This window comes from Dipodascopsis tothii (assembly GCF_038497935.1).
Source record: "Dipodascopsis tothii strain CBS 759.85 unplaced genomic scaffold V1510scaffold_25, whole genome shotgun sequence".
In the NCBI taxonomy this organism is placed as follows: domain Eukaryota; kingdom Fungi; phylum Ascomycota; class Lipomycetes; order Lipomycetales; family Lipomycetaceae; genus Neoaidaea; species Neoaidaea tothii.
In genome coordinates, this window is record NW_027118009.1 from 135,577 (window position 1) to 153,451 (window position 17,875).

The 17,875-nt window shown below is 68.5% G+C and overlaps 6 protein-coding genes across 6 annotated transcripts; 4 read left to right on the forward strand and 2 right to left on the reverse strand.

The window, feature by feature from the left end:
* Positions 1 to 167: 167 nt before the first annotated feature.
* On the forward strand, positions 168 to 1,646 carry V1510DRAFT_420402 (Adenylosuccinate synthetase). The gene has a single exon (XM_066934440.1). The coding sequence runs from the start codon at positions 339 to 341 to the stop codon at positions 1,611 to 1,613; it is 1,275 nt and encodes a 424-aa protein (XP_066787738.1). The 5' UTR covers positions 168 to 338; the 3' UTR covers positions 1,614 to 1,646.
* Positions 1,647 to 1,950: 304 nt separating this feature from the next.
* On the forward strand, positions 1,951 to 3,604 carry V1510DRAFT_368029 (vacuolar amino acid transporter 2; the record flags this gene model as incomplete). Its single annotated transcript, XM_066931335.1, has 4 exons — positions 1,951 to 2,312; positions 2,344 to 2,752; positions 2,783 to 3,463; positions 3,497 to 3,604. The coding sequence occupies 4 exons, from the start codon at positions 1,951 to 1,953 to the stop codon at positions 3,602 to 3,604; spliced, it is 1,560 nt and encodes a 519-aa protein (XP_066787739.1).
* Positions 3,605 to 4,125: 521 nt separating this feature from the next.
* V1510DRAFT_404210 (AEX-3 domain-containing protein) lies at positions 4,126 to 7,780 on the reverse strand (the record flags this gene model as incomplete). Its single annotated transcript, XM_066932218.1, has 3 exons — positions 4,126 to 5,694; positions 5,726 to 5,987; positions 6,018 to 7,780. The coding sequence occupies 3 exons, from the start codon at positions 7,778 to 7,780 to the stop codon at positions 4,126 to 4,128; spliced, it is 3,594 nt and encodes a 1,197-aa protein (XP_066787740.1).
* Positions 7,781 to 8,581: 801 nt separating this feature from the next.
* On the reverse strand, positions 8,582 to 10,268 carry V1510DRAFT_420414 (uncharacterized protein). Its single transcript, XM_066934441.1, has one exon. The coding sequence runs from the start codon at positions 10,004 to 10,006 to the stop codon at positions 8,642 to 8,644; it is 1,365 nt and encodes a 454-aa protein (XP_066787741.1). The 5' UTR covers positions 10,007 to 10,268; the 3' UTR covers positions 8,582 to 8,641.
* Positions 10,269 to 13,468: 3,200 nt separating this feature from the next.
* V1510DRAFT_404212 (uncharacterized protein) lies at positions 13,469 to 14,437 on the forward strand (the record flags this gene model as incomplete). The annotated part of the gene is made up of 1 exon (XM_066932219.1): positions 13,469 to 14,437. One exon carries the CDS (start codon positions 13,469 to 13,471, stop codon positions 14,435 to 14,437), a length of 969 nt encoding a protein of 322 aa, XP_066787742.1.
* Positions 14,438 to 14,605: 168 nt separating this feature from the next.
* V1510DRAFT_368095 (pre-mRNA processing factor 3-domain-containing protein) lies at positions 14,606 to 16,423 on the forward strand (the record flags this gene model as incomplete). Its single annotated transcript, XM_066931342.1, has 2 exons — positions 14,606 to 15,025; positions 15,128 to 16,423. 2 exons carry the CDS (start codon positions 14,606 to 14,608, stop codon positions 16,421 to 16,423), a joined length of 1,716 nt encoding a protein of 571 aa, XP_066787743.1.
* Between the last annotated feature and the right edge of the window lie 1,452 nt (positions 16,424 to 17,875).

Below are 17,875 nucleotides of genomic sequence, written 5' to 3' on the forward strand. Positions count from 1 at the left end.
CGCACTAGTCGCTGTTGGCCATCCGCAGTGGGCGCAAATTGCTCCGAGTCACAAGTTACCCGGCTCAACGCGCCAACAGGGCCGGGTGCTGTTGTGACTCATGCGATTTGGTATAAAGCAAAAACGTCGGCCCAGCTCTTGCGGATTTTCTTCTTTTTTAAAAAAATGGTGCCGCTTTCGATAGACGTTTCACCTTTTCCCTGTGTTGACACAACGCCGGAGTCCCTTCCCGGACAAAAAAATTACAGAGACTCTTCACGGATAACGTAGGATCTCAAGGTACGCATGCCGTGGCGACGGCGGGCCAATTGGACCGGGGACTGACGACAGACCGCAAAATGGCCAACGTTGTTATTGGATCGCAGTGGGGCGACGAGGGCAAAGGCAAGCTCGTCGATGTGCTCTGCGAGGACGTGGACGTGTGCGCGCGCTGCCAGGGCGGCAACAATGCCGGCCACACGATTGTGGTGGGCAAGACCAAGTACGACTTCCACGCACTGCCTTCCGGCTTGGTGAACCCTAAGTGCGTGAACCTGGTTGGATCGGGCGTCGTCGTCCACGTTCCGGCCTTCTTCGCCGAGCTGGAGCAGCTTGAGAGCAAGGGCCTCGACACGACTGGCCGGCTGTTCCTGTCGTCGCGTGCGCACCTGGTGTTTGACGTGCACCAGCTGGCGGACGGCCTGCACGAGGCCGAGCTGTCGGCGGGCGCGATCGGCACGACCCGCCGGGGCATCGGCCCCGCGTACTCGACCAAGGCGACGCGGTCGGGCATTCGCGTGCACCACCTGGTCTCGCAGGAGGAGGGCGCCTGGGAGGAGTTTGTCGAGCGCCTCGAGAGCCTGGTGTCGTCATTCAAGAAGCGCTACGGCGATTTTGAGTACGACGTCGCGGCCGAGATCGAGCGCTACAAGGTCTACGCCGAGCGGCTGCGGCCGTTCGTGACCGACGCCGTGAGCTTCATGCACAAGGCGCTGGCCGAGAAGAAGAAGATCCTGGTCGAGGGCGCGAACGCGCTGATGCTGGACCTGGACTTTGGCACGTACCCGTACGTGACGTCGTCCAACACGTCGATCGGCGGCGTGTGCACCGGTCTGGGCATTCCGCCGCAGGCTCTGCGTGAGGTCACCGGTGTCGTCAAGGCGTACACGACGCGTGTCGGCGCGGGCCCGTTCCCGACCGAGCAGCTCAACGAGGTCGGCGAGACGCTGCAGAACGTCGGCCAGGAGTGGGGTGTGACCACGGGCCGCAAGCGCCGCTGCGGCTGGCTCGACCTGGTCGTCGTCAAGTACGCGGCCGCCATCAACGGCTTCACGGCGATCAACATCACCAAGCTCGATGTACTGGATGGCCTGGCCGAGATCAAGGTCGGTGTTGCGTACAAGTACAAGGGCAAGACCTACGACATGTTCCCGGAGGACCTGCGGGTGGTCGAGAAGGTGGAGGTCGAGTACGTGACTCTGCCGGGCTGGCAGACGTCGATTTGCGACGTCAAGACGTACGCCGACCTCCCGGAGGCTGCTCGGTCGTACATTGAGTACATCGAGAAGTTCACGGGCGTGCCGGTGTCGTACATTGGTGTGGGCCCCGGCCGCGAAGCCATGATTAAGAAGTGATGTACGATAGTAACGAGGATTGTTCACGCTGAAGAGCCGCACGCTGTGCGGCGCACTTGGCCCCATGCACGTGATCTGCCTCCGCGTTCTGATCGGGACGGAGGCTCGATCCACGGCCGATTGCCGGCATCCGGCGCTTGGCTGCCGGCAGGCAGGCGGCAGGCGAGCTCGGTCTGTGGCATCCGGGTCCGGCCGGCTCGTCTGCGACCGCAGGCCGCGCTCGCCCGGCGGCCGCAGAGCGGCCGCTACGTGGGTGGCGGCATCGGGTCCGCGCCGCACTACGTGCGGCGCGAACTTTGTTGACGTGCGCACCGTCAACACGGCTGGTCATCACAGGATGTCGAGAGCAACGACCAGCAACCGCGACTCGTCGGACGTCATCGCGCTGCTCGAGCGGTCGTCTAGCGACATCGGGCGTGCCGAGCCCGTGTCGCCCGACAGTTTCCGGCTGAGCCCGCTGTACGAGGCCGGGAAGAGTCGGCGGAGCGAGGACCGCAAGCTCGGCGACGAGACGTACGACGCGCCCCGGTTCGAGGACTTTGAGCTGCTGGACGAGCCGGCAGAGGACGAGTACGGCTACGTGTACGGGGACGGGTCGCCCGGCCGGCGGTACGAGCCGCCGCCGCTGGACTTCGGCGCCGAGCTGGACAACTCGCCCAAGAACGGCATGAAAATGGCCTTTATGAACATGGCCAACAGGTGCGGCACTCCCGGAGCGCGCTGACCGCAGCATCATCGGCGCGGGCATCATCGGCCAGCCGTACGCGCTGCGGCAGTGCGGGTTGGCGACGGGCGTGGCGCTGCTGGTCGGCCTGACGGTCGTCATCGACTGGACGATCAACCTGATGGTGGTCAACGCCAAGCTGTCGGGCACGGTCACATACCAGGAGACAGTGCGGTACTGTTTCGGCAAGACGGGCTACGTGGCGATCTCGCTGGCGCAGGGGCTGTTTGCGCTCGGCGGCTCGATCGCGTTCTGCGTGATTGTCGGCGACACCATTCCCCCGGTCTTTCGCGCGTTCTTCCCCGGGCTCGAGGACACGCCGGTGCTCGGGCTGCTGACGCAGCGCAACCCCGTCGTGCTGGCGTGCATCCTGGGCGTCTCGCTGCCGCTTTGCCTCAGCCGGAGCATCGCAAACGTAAGTGGTGGCCGAGCGCGCTGACGACAGCTGGCCAAGGCGAGCGCGCTGGCTCTGCTGAGCATGCTGATCATCATTGTGTCGGTGATCGTGGGCGGCATCCGCGCGCCGGCCGACCTCCGCGGCGACTTCTCGCTGCGGCTGCTGACGATCAATCCGGCGGGCGTGTTCCAGGGCATCGGCGTGATCTCGTTCGCGTTTGTGTGCCACCACAACTCGCTGCTGATCTACGGCGCACTACGTAAGCCGACGCTGGACCGGTTTGCGCGCGTCACGCACTGGAGCACAGGCATCTCGATGGTGGCGTGCATGGCCCTCGGCCTCGGCGGGTTTCTGGTCTTCCGCGACCGCACCCAGGGCAACGTGCTCAACAACTTTGCCGACGACCACGACGGGCCAGGCATGATCCTGATCAACATTGCCCGGCTGTGCTTCGGTCTCAACATGCTGACCACGCTGCCGCTCGAGATCTTTGTGTGCCGCGAGGTCATCCTAGACTTTGCCAAACTCGCCCGCCGCGACAGCGAGGAAGAAGAGGCCAAGCTGTCGGACCTGGCCCACGTTGTGACCACGGTGGTGCTCGTGCTGATTGCGCTCGGTGTCGCGCTCGCCACAGACTCGCTCGGCATCGTGCTCGAGCTCGTGGGCTCGACTTCGGCCTGTGTGCTAGCGTACATATTGCCGCCGCTGTGCTACCTCAAACTGACCGACGTGCCTGACTCAGACCGGCTACCGATCCGGCAGCAGTCAACGTTCCGGCGGCGCGTTGCGCCGTTCATGTGTGTGTCGTTTGGCGTGGTCGTAATGATTGCGTCGACGACCATGACCATCATCAAGGCCGTACGCGACTAGCGGCTATGTACATTATCTAGATACATCATTGCCAACCGCGCCACGCGGCTATGCGCCACGCGGCGGTGCCACTGTGATATAGCCGCCGGGGGCGAGCCCAGCGGCGACTCCGTCGAGTGTGGCTGCAGTCCTGGCGGGAGGTCGCGGCTATGCGCCACGGTCATATAGCCGCCAGCGGCCGAGCCTCCGACAACAGCTGTGTTAAGGCTGCTCTTGGGCCATAGCGTCGACTCGCGGCTATGTGCCGGTTCATAGAGCCGCCGACGGGCAGGCACTCGGGGAGACCCCGCGAAGAGCGGCTGTATGCCACTGTCTCATAGCCGCAGTGTCCCACCGGCCGGGAGAGCACCCGCGACAGAGTGGGTGGCGCAGGCTGATCCAGCCTCCAGCGGCTATATGCCGCACTCTGTGCGGCTCTGCTCAGGGCCGGGCCGCGAATACCCGCGGCTATATGCCGCACGCTGTGCGGCTCTGCTCACGGCCGGGCCGCGGATACCCGCGGCTAGCCGCGCATAGCCGCATCAGCCAGCGACAGACATCCGCTTGACCATACTCGTCCGCCGCGGCGGCGCCGGCGACCGCACGCTGACGCCGGCCCGCAGCAGGTCCTTGTCGAGTTTGGCCGGCAGCCGCCGCGCCGCCGCGAACAGGGCCGCGTCCGTCGACGGAGCCGGCGCGCCGCGGGCGCCGTCCATGACATACTCGACCTTGCCGGCCACGGTCTCGGCCAGGATGTTGGCCGGCCGCACGGTCGCCCAGACCTGCAGCGACACGTCCTCGATGAAGTCCACGTTGGTCGGCGTCGGCGGCGGCCCAGACCCGACGTTGTTGGCCTGCAGCTGCTGTTGCTGCAGCTGCGCCAGCGACGGTGCCGACACGGCCGGCCGCGTGAACGACGGCGTCCGTGCCCGCAGCCGCCGGCACCGGATGATCTCGTCGAAGAGGTGGAGCTCCGGAGCGCCGGCCGCCGACGGCTCGCCGGCGCTCTCGGCGTCGTGGATAAACTCGACCATGCTCTGGGTGTCGAGCAGCGTCCGCATGTAGGGCACGTACTCGCGCGGCAGCGACTGCAGAAAGCCGTCCTTGTCGAACCGGAGGCTGTCCGCGGCCGGCTGCAGGTATTGGCGGTACGTGAACAGCAGCGTCGACAGCGCGCGGACGAAGGCGGCCCGGACGCGGTCGGCGTGGAAGCTCAGGGGCTTGCAAGGGACCACGACGGTCGCCAGGCAGTCGCCGTGCGTGGTCAGGCCGCAGCCGGCGCAGCGGAAGCAGGCGGCGTCGGCGATGGCGTCGCGGCCGCACGCGTCACACTGCGCCTCGAGGTGCGACGACAGCGACGACAGCGGCGTCGCGACCATCCGATGGCCCTCCAGCCAGTGCTCGACCGGCGGATCGGCCGGCGGCGACGGCCGGCGGTCCGGGCTCGGCGGGGGCTCGCCAAACACGCTCGACCGGCGGTTGAGCTTGCGCGGCTCGTCGTTCTTGGTCAGCCGCAGCGACGTCCGCAGGCTGTAGAGCGAGCCCGGCCGCGAGCGCTTGTCGGGCATCGGGAACGACGCGACTTTGCGTCTCGCCAGCCGTAGCCGGCCCTTCTCGTCCGGCTCGGGCGGCTCGGGCGACGCCGCGGACGACGTCGGGCTCGTCGCACGCGACGACCGATCGCTGTCGTCGTCCGGCCGCGCCCGCGCAGCCCGGACGTTGATGTTGAGGACGGCCTGCGGCCCGGTGGCCTGTTCGGGCCCGCGCGTGCGGTACAGCGCCGAGCTCTGGCCGACAAAGGTCGCCAGCCGCGACGGCGCCGGGAACTCGGTCACGATGGACTCGTTTTCGACCACGAACGCGTCGTTCGGGAACGTTTCTTTGACGTATTCAGGTGCGCCGAACGGCACCCGGTGCGCCAGCGAATGCAGCGGCGCCGCCAGCGCCAGCAGGTGCTCGAGCTTGCTGCGGACCGACGCCGGCAGCCGCGGCGGCTGCCGCGGACTCGACACGTAGTTGCGGTCGAGGTCGACCAGCGTGTAGTCGTCGTCTTCGGGAAGTTCGATCGTGTCGGCTGTCCGGTGGACGCCGATGATGTACGGCACCGGCATCTGAGGTCAGCAGCGAAGCGCGCGTACGTACGTCAAGGCACGCCATCAGCCGGCAGTGCAGCACGGGGATGTACACCGAGCGCCAGGTGAGCGGGAACATGAGCGTGGTGATGGCCCGGGCGGCGATCGAGAGCATGGCCAGGTGCGTCGACACAAATATCACGCGGCCGTCGGCCAACACCGCTTCGAACAACGACACAATCCGGTCCACGGACAGGCACCGGAAGAGCGCGTACAGATCGACATCGCGGGTGCCGGCCAGCTCGTTGACGGCGTGGCGGCGGGCGTAGAGTCTGGGTCAGTTTGGTCGAGATCCGCCTTACAGTTTGTCCGACACCTCCACCAGCACCTGGGTGTTGTCCACCGGCGTCGGCGCGTCCAGCAGCATCTGCGAGATGCTGTACTCCATCGGCAGCGACGGCCCGGTGGACGCGTAGCGCGAGTGGCGGGCGAGCTCGCCGTGAAGGAGCGCTTTCAGCCACTCCTTGCGGAACGACGTCAGCACGTCGTCGCGGGCCAGCAGGCCGTACGCCCGAGGCAGCCACATGGCCGAGGCCTCAGACACGCCCTCGATGCGCGTGGATGTGCCCATGCGCACCGGACGAAGCACGTCGGTGAGCATCACGATTTTCTCCTCGGCGTCCGTGATGGCCGCGGCCAGCTCTTCGTGGCCCGGCGCGGCGGCCGCGGCGCCGGCAAGGCTCTGCTGGCGCTGGCGCAGGCTGGCCAGCCGCTCCTTTTCGTCGGCGAGCCGCGACGCCAGCGACGAAGCCATGTCGCGCTCGGCCTGGGTCAGGTTGCGCTCGCGCCATTCTTTGCAGCGCTGCTCGACCAGCTCGGCCAGATGAAACGGCACCGGCAGCCACACGACGACGACGGTGCCGAAGCGGCGGCCGCCGTCGCCGTCCGTCATGGCAAACGTGTGCCAGGTCGACCGCGGCTGGCTGTCGGCGACGCGAATGCGGACGTCGTCGGGAAAGCAAAACATGGGCACGTACTCGGGGAACGGCCCGTGGACGAGCCGGCGAGAGGCGGTGTCGCCCGGGAACCGGTCAAGCAGCGACGGATCGAGCTTGCGGTCGAGAGGATTCATGTCGGGCGTCCACTGGACGGGGGTGGGCTCGGGAATGACCGAGTTGTAGTCGGAGATCTTGCGGGCGTGCGAAAACACACGGGGCGAGTCGCCGGTGCCGGCGGTCGCGGGCGTGCCGGGCGTGCCGGGCGTGCCGGCCTCGGAGACAGACGTTGTCGGGGAGTCCGGATCGCCGCGGCGGCGGTTGGCGCGCTTGAGGTACTGGGCGCCGACCAGGGAGGGCTTGCGCCGCAGGGAGTGCGGCTCGTGCGGCTCGTGCGGCTCATGTGTCGAGTCGCCTTCGGACCCGCCGAACGTCGTGTCGCTCTGGCCGTCCGGCATCAGCGACAGCGCCGAGAACGAGCTCGCGGCAGAGTATGTCGGCAGCGAGACGTCCAGGGGCTCGGTCGGCGCCGGCTCGGCCGGCCCGGCCGGCGCCGGCGCCAGCGGGTCCAGCGAGTCCGCCGGCGGCTCTGCCGGCGTCTCCGTCGGCACGCCCAGCGACGCCCGCGCCAGCTCTGCGGACAGCGACGTCGCAAGCGGCACGCTCCGCGGCAGCTCGGGCGTCTCCAGCGCCTCGTCCAGGGCGGAAAAGTCGGCCGAATGCTCCGGAATTGACGCCACGCTCAGCTGCGACTGCCGCGAAAAGTCCCGCCGGTGTCGCCGCGCCGAAATCAGCGCCGGCGTCACGCGCGGCGACGTCGGCGGCGAGTTGGGCACGGATCCGGACACGGAGCCGGCCCGCGAGGCCGGCGCGCTTTCGTCCGCCGGAAACACAAACGACTCGTCGCCGTCAGACGCAAAGCTGAACGCGCGCGACTGATGCGACGCCGACCGCGTGTGGCCCTTCTCAGCCGGCGCCGTCAGGCCGGCACCCGGCGCGGGCGCGTAAATGTTGTGGGGCAAGAACTTGTCGAACTCGCGCTCGTCGATACCCGTGATGAAAAAATAGTCTGACAGCGGCGTCGGGCACGCAGCGCCGTAGCTGCCGCTGGGTCGGTGGCTCCGCGGCATGCCGGGCGACCTACCAGCCTCTGGACGGCCGGGGCTCGGCGTCGGCGGCGCAGACTCTTGCCGCTCCGCGCACGGCCGGCTGGTCGGCGCGGAATCGGGCGGCACGGGATCGTCGGGCACTGGCGGGCCGCAGACGCAGCACGACAATCAGTGCAGAAGCAGCAGGCACACACTAGCAAAGACGGTGCCGGTCGATCAAGGCGAAGGGGGAGTCGCAGGAGTGAAGTCGAGAGAGCTGGGAGTTTCAACAGAGTTCGCGGTCTCGCATAGGGTTAGGTTGGCTGCGGGTTACGCATGAAGGCGCAGACGCCGTCCGGATGCGGCAAGGCTGCAGCGCGTGCCGCGCGCGCGGCGCCGCACAGGGTGCGGCTCGCCTGGTGGCGCTAGCGTGCGGGTATATGCCGCGCGACAGCTCGTGCGCGGCCGTGACGACCAACGGCGTCGGAGGAGGAGCCTCGGAGCGGATCATCGGCGGGCTCTGCTGCAGAGCCGCCTGGATGGTCGCCGAAGACCCAATCGGCCTGTGCTGCGTGCTCTGGCAGCCGCTGCGTCAGACAGGGTAGTTTGGGCAGGATGGATGCGCGGCTATATGCCGCACGTGGTGCGGCTCGGCTGCAGGGCAGTCTCCTCAGCGGAGTCAGCTCCGGAGTCTCGCCGGGCACGTGCTGCGGGCCTGCGGCGGCTCGGTGAGGGCCGTGCTGCCGCGCAGGTCGCCTGCGGCTATATGCCGCACGCGGTGCGGCTCGGCAGCAGGACCGACGCAGTCGCCGCCGGGCGCCGCAGCACCGCTCGCGGCGCGGCTGTGTGCGTCCAGTGCTCAATTATATCTATACAAAACCCAGCAATATACAATCCTTATGCTTACAGTCCGGCCGCCTTGAGCTCGTCGATGGTGTCGCCCGGCTGCTTGCGCGGGTCGACCCCCAGGCGGTACGCAACCGGGTCGATGCTGGGCGACTCGTCCATCTTGACCTTGCCGGCGGCACCCGGCATGGGCACGGCGTCGTAGACGTCGTACTTGGAGCACATGTGGGACCAGTCGACAAAGCTGCCGTCCTCCAGGAAGGCGCCGCCGAGCCGGCGCACGGTCTTGATGTTGCGCAGCCGGGTCTGCGGGTCCTCGTTGTGGATGTACCACATCTGGCCCCACCAGGTGGTCAGCGGATCCTTGTTGCCGTTGAAGTGCATGACCGCCGGGCAGTAGCCCGACACGCGGTTCCAGCCCATGTGGCGGTCCGAGTTGTAGCGCGGGACCGGGCTGCGGAAGAAGGCGCGCGAAACGAGCTCGGGCTCTTTGGCGAGATCGGCCTCGTCGGCGGCGGTGGGGGCCTCGCGCTGCTCCTCCATCAGGTAGACGACGTCGTTGTGCGAGTGCGTCATGGTCTGGAACAGGTACGACTCGTAGTCGAGCGAGATGGGCAGGTCCTGCTCGCCGTAGATGTCCGACAAGATGAGCTGGTCCGAGAAGCGCGCCTTGGACTTCTGCTGGATCCCGTACGCACGCAGGTAGATCTGCTTGAACACCTTGCCGGGGCCGATGATGTTGCCCGAGTTGAGCCAGCGCGGGCGGACCTTGTAGTCGCGCTCGTCATGGTCCGTGTCGGGCCCGTAGATCTTCTCGGGCAGCGTGGACTGCGGCACCTTCGTGCACGCGTTGCTCTTGGGGTCGTTGGGCCAGCACGACTTGTCGGCCGCGAAGATGACGACCTCCTGCCACGCGGCGGCCTCCTTGCCGGCGCGCAGGTGCCGGTCCAGGTCGGCCTCCTGCATGCGGTAGTACCGCGAGATCAGGTCCTCGAACGGCAGCTGGAACCACGTGTCGTACGAGTCGAAGAGCATCACCAGGTCGTCGTCGCCGACCTTGGTGTCGAGGTACGTGTACGTGGCGGCCAGCTTCATGAATCGCGCCTCCTCGGCCGTCTCGAACTTCTTGTCGAAATTGAGGATCGTCGGGCTCGGGTACCCGTTCAGCACCGCCGAGAACAGCGTCTTGCAGAACAGCGCGTTCGTGTGCGTTGCCGGCAGCAGGAAGTGCACCTTGCGGGTGGCCTCGCCGGTCTCGACCTTGCCGCCGACGGTCGAGATCGACGCCACGGACGTGCCCGCCGCCGGCCTGATGGTCGGGAAAAGCCTGTCGCGCATCGACACCACCAGCACGACACACAGCCCGACGGCGAGCAGCCGTCGGACCACCGTGTTGCGCAGGAAGAGCGAGTCCATCAACATTGTCTGCGGTCAGCGCTGCTGGGCACGTGGCACGCCGCCCCGCCGCCCCGGTGCCGGGCGGCCGACACAATGCCGGCCACTCGTTGCCGGCGACGTCCAGACACTCACCTATGCCGATCTCCTGACCGCGGGACTTGCTCGTCAGCGTTCGTGGGCTTTATCAGCCGAACGGGCGTCGCCAACTTTATAAGTGGTACCGTGTATGCACACCTCCGGCGATTGTTTGACTGGATTAGGTAAGCCCTGTGCAGCACCTCCACTAGTCGGGTCGACGCTCGCGCATTACGCGGCGGGCAAGACCGCTGGCGGCGATCCTGCGGCTGCGCCGCCGCGGCGGGGCAGACGCAGCGACCGGCGCGGGGGGTGGCGGCCCGGCCCGGCGCCGCGGCCGGCTGGCGGCCGGCGCCGGCAGCTCGCTTGCAGCTGCCGGGCGATCGGGCGGGCCGCAAATCCGGCAGCGCGACCGCCGTCCGGCCCGCGGCCGGCCCAGAGACGGCCGCCGGACCAGGCACAAGGCGGCGGGCGGCGAGGACGCTGGCTTGGCGGCAACCATTAACCGGTTGCACCGATGCGCACGCTTGGCGGCTACAGCGCCACAGCTGCACGGTGGCTCTAGTTGGCGCAGCAGGGCTTGCACGCCTAGTTCGCGGCCTCACCGATGCGGCTGCTGCACGCGCGGCGGTTCATGCCGACGGGTCTGGAGGTGGCGGGAGACGGCGCCAAGCGCGGACCCGGCCCCCCGCAGGAAATCGTTCGGCGGGATCATGGCAGCGGCCGGCTGATAGGCGGCCATTGCCTCGTGTCTGGTTAGACGCTGCCAGCATGTGTGCCGCACATGCGCACGACAGCCGCTAGGCCGGACGCCGTAAGCGGAGACGAGTCTATTGCGCTCATCCACGCACGCGTCTATATTTAGCGCGACAAGGCCGGCTGCCGGCGTCAGCGCGCACTAGCACGGGCGTCAACGGCCGCGGAGGCAGCCGTGCGATTACCCGGCGCAGCCTCTTATGTCCGCCAGGGCTCGCGCCGGGGGCGGGGCTGCCGGCAGGCCGCGCCGGACGATCTGGGACACGGCTGATGGTCGCCAGGACGGCAGTCTGGGCGGTCGGAAGGCTGCCCGGGACGGCTTTGCCGGGCACCGTAGCACACGCCGCACAAGACGAACAGATAGCGGATTCTCCGTGTACGGAAAGAGCCGAAGCTGGTCCATAACGTTTCTGGCCGAGCTTGCCGCCGTGTGGTCACGCGCAGCAACAGCGCAGTGTGTACGGCAGGGCCCAGAGCCGGCGGTGCCAGCGATGCCACGCTGTGACGCGCCACCGGGCGCAAGGACCCGGCTCTTGCTGCCGTGCGAGGCTTGCCCGCGAACGGGCCGGTTGCCGCCTGGCCGGGGGTTGCGGGCACCAATTGCTAGCCTGCGACACCTGCTTGCGACAGACCTCTCACCGGTCACATTGTGTGGTCTAGCTCACAGTCCTGATCACAAATGACGTCGTGGCAGGACGCCTCACAAATAGGGGCGCCGACCGGACCTGTCACGCTGCGCGTACGCAACAAGTGGGTCCACTCACGGCGGACCTGACCGACTCACGCCCGGATCGGCTCACGCGTATTCCGGCACGATCCGATCGGCAGCCTCGCGGCTGGTTGGCGCTCCGGGCCGGCTCCTTGGCTCGCGGTGGCTCTCGCGGACCTGCTTACGGCCTGCGCAGTCCTGGTCACTGACTCACACGGGCCTGCACATCGGGTCACACTGGCCCATTCTGGCTCACGCGGGCGTGCGCTCTGACTCAGGCGGGCCTGTTCGGTAGCACATACGGACCTGCTCACACCTGGAGCGCGTCCGGACGTGCCCACAAGCGCGGCTGACAAGCTTAGCGCGTCCGAACCTGCTCACGAGTGTAGCACGTACGGAAATGCACAGCCATAGCTCGTGCGGACCTGCTCACAAGCATAGCGCGCTCGGACCTGCTCACGACTGTACCCCTTAGACCTGCTCACAAGTGTGTCGCGTCCAGACCTTGCTCGCACCTGTAGAAGTCGGACCTGCTCACAAGCGGAGCGCGTTCGGACTTGCTCACGATTGTGGCACATACGGACCCGCTCACACGGCGTGTCCGGACACGCTCACACGCAGCGCGCCCGGACCTGCTCACGATTGTGGCACATACGGACCCGCTCACACGCCGTGTCCGGACACGCTCACACGCAGCGCGCCCGGACCTGCTCACACGCAGCGCGTCCGGATCTGCTCACACGCGTGGTGACCTACCCCAGCCACAAGGCGTCCGGATCTGCTCACACGCAAGCCAGTCCGGATCTGCTCACACGCAAGCCAGTCCGGACCTTCTCGCCGCACAGCGTCGAAACTACTTGCACACGTAGCCCGTCCAGACATGCTCACGTAGCCTGCCTGCCTGCTCGCGGCTGCTCACACGCGCCACGGCCAGTCATGTAATTCATGACGGCTTGGTACGTACCGCCCGCCACGTTGCCAGCTTGCGTCTGGACCCGCTGAGGTCTCGCAGCTGCCCACGTATCGGAGCTGCTCCGTCTCACACGTCCTCACGTCTCACACGTCCTCAAGCCTTACATCTGCTCACATCTCACACATATTACGTCCCACGTCTGCTCACTTCTCACGTCTGATCACGTCTCATGCCTGCTCACGTCTCACGTCTGCTCACGTCTCATACCTGCTCACGTCTCATGCCTGCTCACGTCTCACGTCTGCTCACGTCTCATACCTGCTCACGTCTCATGTCTGCTCACGTCTCACGTCTGATCACGTCTCATGCCTGCCCACGTCTCACGTCTGATCACGTCTCATGCCTGCCCACGTCTCACGTCTGCTCACGTCTCACGTCTCACGTCTGCTCACGTCTCACGTCTCACATATGGTCACGTCTCACGTCTGCTCACGGTCGCCCACTCTGTCTCACGCCCACCTACGTCCACCCGCCCACACTGCCCAGGGCGCTCACCTCCTCGCGCGCTTACAACCAGCTGCGTCGTACCAAGCGCCATGCTGCTCGATTTCACAGAACCGTCCCGCAAGCCTCATTATGTACCGCCGTTCGCTGACGTACTCAATGCTCGGCCCTACGGCCGGCGGCGCCAGTCGCCGCGCCGCGCGCCCATGCACGCCACGCCGCATGCCCTGCAGCCACCGCCGCACCGCCCTGCAGCCGCCGCACCGCCCGTCCGGCTACACCGCCCACCCTTCTCCGTCGCCCTCGTGGTACCACCACACAGGCGCCCCGTACTCCCGTAGCCGCCAGCGCCCGCTGACAGCGCGCACGGCCCCGTCACGTGCGGCTGTTCGCGTACGAGTCATTCGTTGCCATGGCAACACTGTTTATTTGTTGCCATCTCCCAAACCGCGAGAGCTCATCTCGTCTCATTTCGCCCTGCCAGACCGCATCCCCGTCGCGTGTCTGCGCCGTCTCTGCGCCCCCGACCATGGCGCTCTTCCGCCAGAACTCGCCCGACCCGCTCGAGCTGCTGCCAATGTCGCCGTCCAAGACCATGTTCCGCCAGCTGGCGACGCCGCTGATACGACGCACTGGACCCCTCTTCACGGCCGCGGCGCCGGCGCCCGGCCCCGAGACACCTCCCTCTCCATTGGCCAAGCCGGCGGTGCCGGCGGCGATCCCGGCGCCAGTGGTGCCGCTGCAGGAGCGCACGAACCGGCCGGCCGAGAGCCCGAACTGGTCGTTCAACCTGACGGTGTCGAGCCCCGGCGGCGTGATCCCGACGATTACAGCAAAGGCCGCGCCGGAGCCGGCGGCCGAGAACGCGCCGCTGGCGCCGGCGGCGGCCACGCCGGCCGTGCGGCCGCCGAGCCCGGTGGCGACGCCGCTGACGGCGACCGCGTCGCCACGGCGGCGCCGCGCGAGCCCGCGCAAGGCCCGCAACTGGCTGCTGGATCCGCCGTCGCGCAGCCCGCGGTCGAAGCGCCGGCTGCTGTCGGTGCCGGCGGCACGGCCGCGGTCGCCGGCGCGGTCGCCGGTGCGGTCGCCGGTGCGGCCCCGCGCGCCGCGGCCTGCCGCTCGCGCAGCAACCCTGCCGCCGCCGCCGCCGCCGACCGCCGCCGCCCCGCCGCCCGTCTCGCGGCCGGCCGCCCGCGCAGCCACCGCGCCCACCGACGGCGACCTCTTTGCGCCGACGGCGCCGGCCGCCGCGTACCCGAATCCCAACCCCGACGCGGTCTGGTCCCGCGCGCACTGGATCCTCCTCGCCCACCTACATCCGCGGCCAAACCACATGGCCCCCAGCACACAGTCGGAAACTCCGCTGTCGCGGCAGCAGGTGCTCAGCAACCTGCGCAAGCCGCCGAGCTACATCCAGGCGGCGTTTCCGGCAGTCTCGTCGCACGAGCTGTCGAAGCGCATTCTCGCGCTGGACCGCGTGCGCTACCGGCGCGGCTAGCGCCTGTCTATAGCTATGTATTTATCGTGCGGCTCGTGCGGCTCGTGCGGCTCGTGCGGCGCGCGGCTGTGCGCGGCTGCGTGGCGGTGCGTGCGGCTCGGTCCACGTGATCTCGCGAAAATCTTTCTACCACGCCGCCCGTCTCCGCATCCCAACCACGGAGACGCCATGGCCGATGTGCGCAAACGCGCGTACGAGGCCGACGAGGCGTCGTCCAGCAAGAAGCAAAAGGCCGAGGATGGAGTAAGTGCGATCGCGAGGCCGCTGACCCAGTCGCCCGTGCCTTCGCCCACAGGATCCGGACGGGGCAGCGACGTGCTGGCCAAGGCCAAGGCGCTGGCGCGGACCAAGGCCGCGCTGGCAGCCAAGAACGTGACCGAGCGGCTGTCGCGCGAGCGGTCGGGCTCGGCGGGCGGGTCGCCGGCACCGCCCGCGCCGATGTCGGTCGGCGGCAGCGAGGCGCTGCGGGCGCAGATCGCCGAGCGCAAGGCGCGGATCGCGGCGGCCATGGCCGCGACCGGGCTGGACCGGCGCGCGCCCAAGACGCCGAGCGAGGAGGAGCGCGAGCGCGACCGCGAGCGGCTGCGGGTGCGGGAGCGCGAGCGCGAGCGCGAGCGTGACCGCGAGCGGCAGCGCGAGCGCGAGCGCGATCGCCAGCGCGAGCTGCGCGACCGCAGCCAGCGCGCCGAGGACGACCGCGGGCGCGGCGGGCTGAACGTCGGCGTGCACCCCGCGCTGCTGTCGGACGCGCTGCTGACGTCGTTCGGCAAGAAGAAGGAGGCGGCCAAGCGCGCCAAGGCCAAGAAGCAGCTCGACCTGCTGGCGCCGGCGGCCGAGGACGACGACCCGTCCAAGAACCCGTTTTTCGACCCAAACATCGACGCGCGGCCCAAGGAGCGCGCGCCGCGGACGCTGGCGTTCAACCCCAGGGGCAAATACGTCGAGCAGGGCAACGCGCTCCGCGCGCAGGCGCGCCTGGAGGAGCTCAAGAAGCGGATCCAGGAGACGTCCAAGAAGGCGGGCCTGGACGACGAGTTCGACGTGGCCGACATCGGGCTGCGGCGCGAGGCGCCGCCGGCGGTCGAGTGGTGGGACCAGGGCCTGGTCACGAACCAGACGTACGACGACGTGGACGGCGCCGGGCTGCTCAAGATCGACACGGACGACTCGCCGATCACGCTCTACATCCAGCACCCGCTGCCGGTCATCCCGCCGTGGGAGAAGAACAACGCGGTGGTCAAGCCGCCGCACCTGACCAAGAAGGAGCTCAAGCGGATCCGCAAGACCGAGCGCGCCGAGCGCCACAAGGAGAAGCAGGACCGGATCCGGCTCGGCCTCGACCCCGCGCCGCCGCCCAAGGTCAAGCTCAGCAACCTCATGAGCGTGCTCACGAACGAGGCCATCAAGGACCCCACGCTGGTCGAGGCGCGCGTGCGCCGCGAGGTCGAGGAGCGCAAGCAGAAGCACGTCCAGGACAACCTCGAGCGCCAGCTGACCGCGGACGAGCGCCACAAGAAGCTCGACAAGAAGCTGGCCGAGGACGAGAAGCGCGCCCTGGTCTGCGCCGTCTTCCGCATCGAGACCCTGGCCAACCCCCAGCACCGGTACAAGGTCAACGTGAACGCCCAGCAGCACAAGCTGCTGGGCGTGACCATCCTCAACTCCAAGTTCAACCTGGTCGTGGTCGAGGGCGGCGCCAAGGCCGTCAAGGCCTACAAGAAGCTCATGCTGAGCCGCATCAAGTGGACCGAGGCCCCGGACCCGCTCGCCGACGACCCGCCGCCGACCGCCGGCCAGGACCCGGCCAAGAGCCTGGCCGACAACCGCTGCGACCTGATCTGGGAGGGCGAGCTCAAGCAGCACAACTTCAAGCGGTGGAGCACCCGCACGACCGACAACGAGTCCGAGGTCCGCGAGATCCTCAACCGCGCCCAGGTCGGCAACTACTGGGTCCTGGCCAAGAACTGGAAGCCCGACGTCGTGTGAACGATTTTGTCTATAGCCTACAATGATCTATCGACGGCGGAACGAGTGACACCAGCTGGGATTAAGCCGTCGGGTATGTACAGCGGCTACATGTAGTACCGCCGCTGGAGCGTGTTGAACGGCGACCGCGACGCCTGTCTTGTCCTCATGAAGTTGACGAGGTCCGAGAGCGGGGGGCCGTCGGGCTTGGGGGCCGCGCCTGTGTCCTTGCTGTCAGCTTTGCCGGCCAGCTAGTCGACGTCGTCGAGGTCGCTGGCGGGGTCCGAGCCCTGCGAGCCATTTACTTTTTGGGGCGGGGCCGGGGAGCCGTTGGCGGAGCGGCTGGCGGCGCCGTTGGCCGAGCTGGCGCCGTTGGCGCCGGCGGCAGCGGCGCCGTTGTCGTCGTGCTTGTCGCCGCGGTCGTCGCCGTCGTCGTCGTCGCCGTCGTCGTCGTCGTCGCCCTCGTCGTCGTCATCGCCCTCGTCCTCGCCCTCGTCGTCCGAGACCTCCTCGCCGAGCGCCCGCAGCCGCTCCTTGTCGGCCTGCCGCTTGTCCTCGAGATCGCCCAGCACAAGCAGCATGTCGTCCAGCTCGCTCTGCAGCGTGGCCGCCTTGGCCTCGGCGTCCTTGGCCCGTTTCTCGAGCTTGGCGGTGGCTGCGGCGACGGCGTCGGCCCTGGTCTGGCTCTCGTCGACCGCGGCGGCGGCGCTGGCCGCGCGCGCGGCCAGCTCCGACCGCGCGGCCTCGAGCTCGGCCAGCGCCGACGCCTTCTCGGCCAGCGCGGCGTCCAGCGCGTCGGCCACGGCGGCCTTGTCGCTGAGCGCGGCGTCCAGCTCCTCCGTAATCGACGTTTTGTCGGCCAACGCGGCCTCGAGCTTGGCGGCCGTCTCGGCCGTCTCGGCGTGGGCGGCCTCGAGCTCGGCCAGAGCCGCGGCCACGTCGCCCCGGGCCGCGTCGGCCTGGGACGTGTCGGCGGCGGCCGCGGCCAGCTTGTCCTCGAGCTCGCGCCTGAGCGAGTCCCACTCGGCCGCGCGCAGCTCGAGCTCCTCTCTGGACGCGTCGGCGTCGCTCTTCTGGAGCTCGAGCTGCTTCTGGCACTGCTCGAGCTCGGCCGCGGCCGTGTCGAGCCGGCCCTGGCAGGCCTGAAGGTCCTTCTCCGTGGCGGCGAGAGCCGCGCGGCACTGCTCGAGCTCGTCCGAGCCGTCGGCAACGAGCGAGCGGTGGCGCTCGAGCTCGGCCGCCGCCGCCGCCTGGCCGTCCTGGGCGGCGGCCAGCGCGGCGGCCGCCGCCGCCGCGTCCTTCTGGCGGTCGTCGAGCGCCCGCGCGCCGTCGGCCAGCTCGCGCTTGGCCTCCGTGAGCCGGGCCACGGTCGTCTCGAGCTCGGCGGTGGTCGCAGCCAGCTCGTCGCGGTGCCGGGCCAGCTCCGCGGCCGTGCGGTCGAGCTCGCGCTTGTGCTGGTCCGCCAGCGCCGTC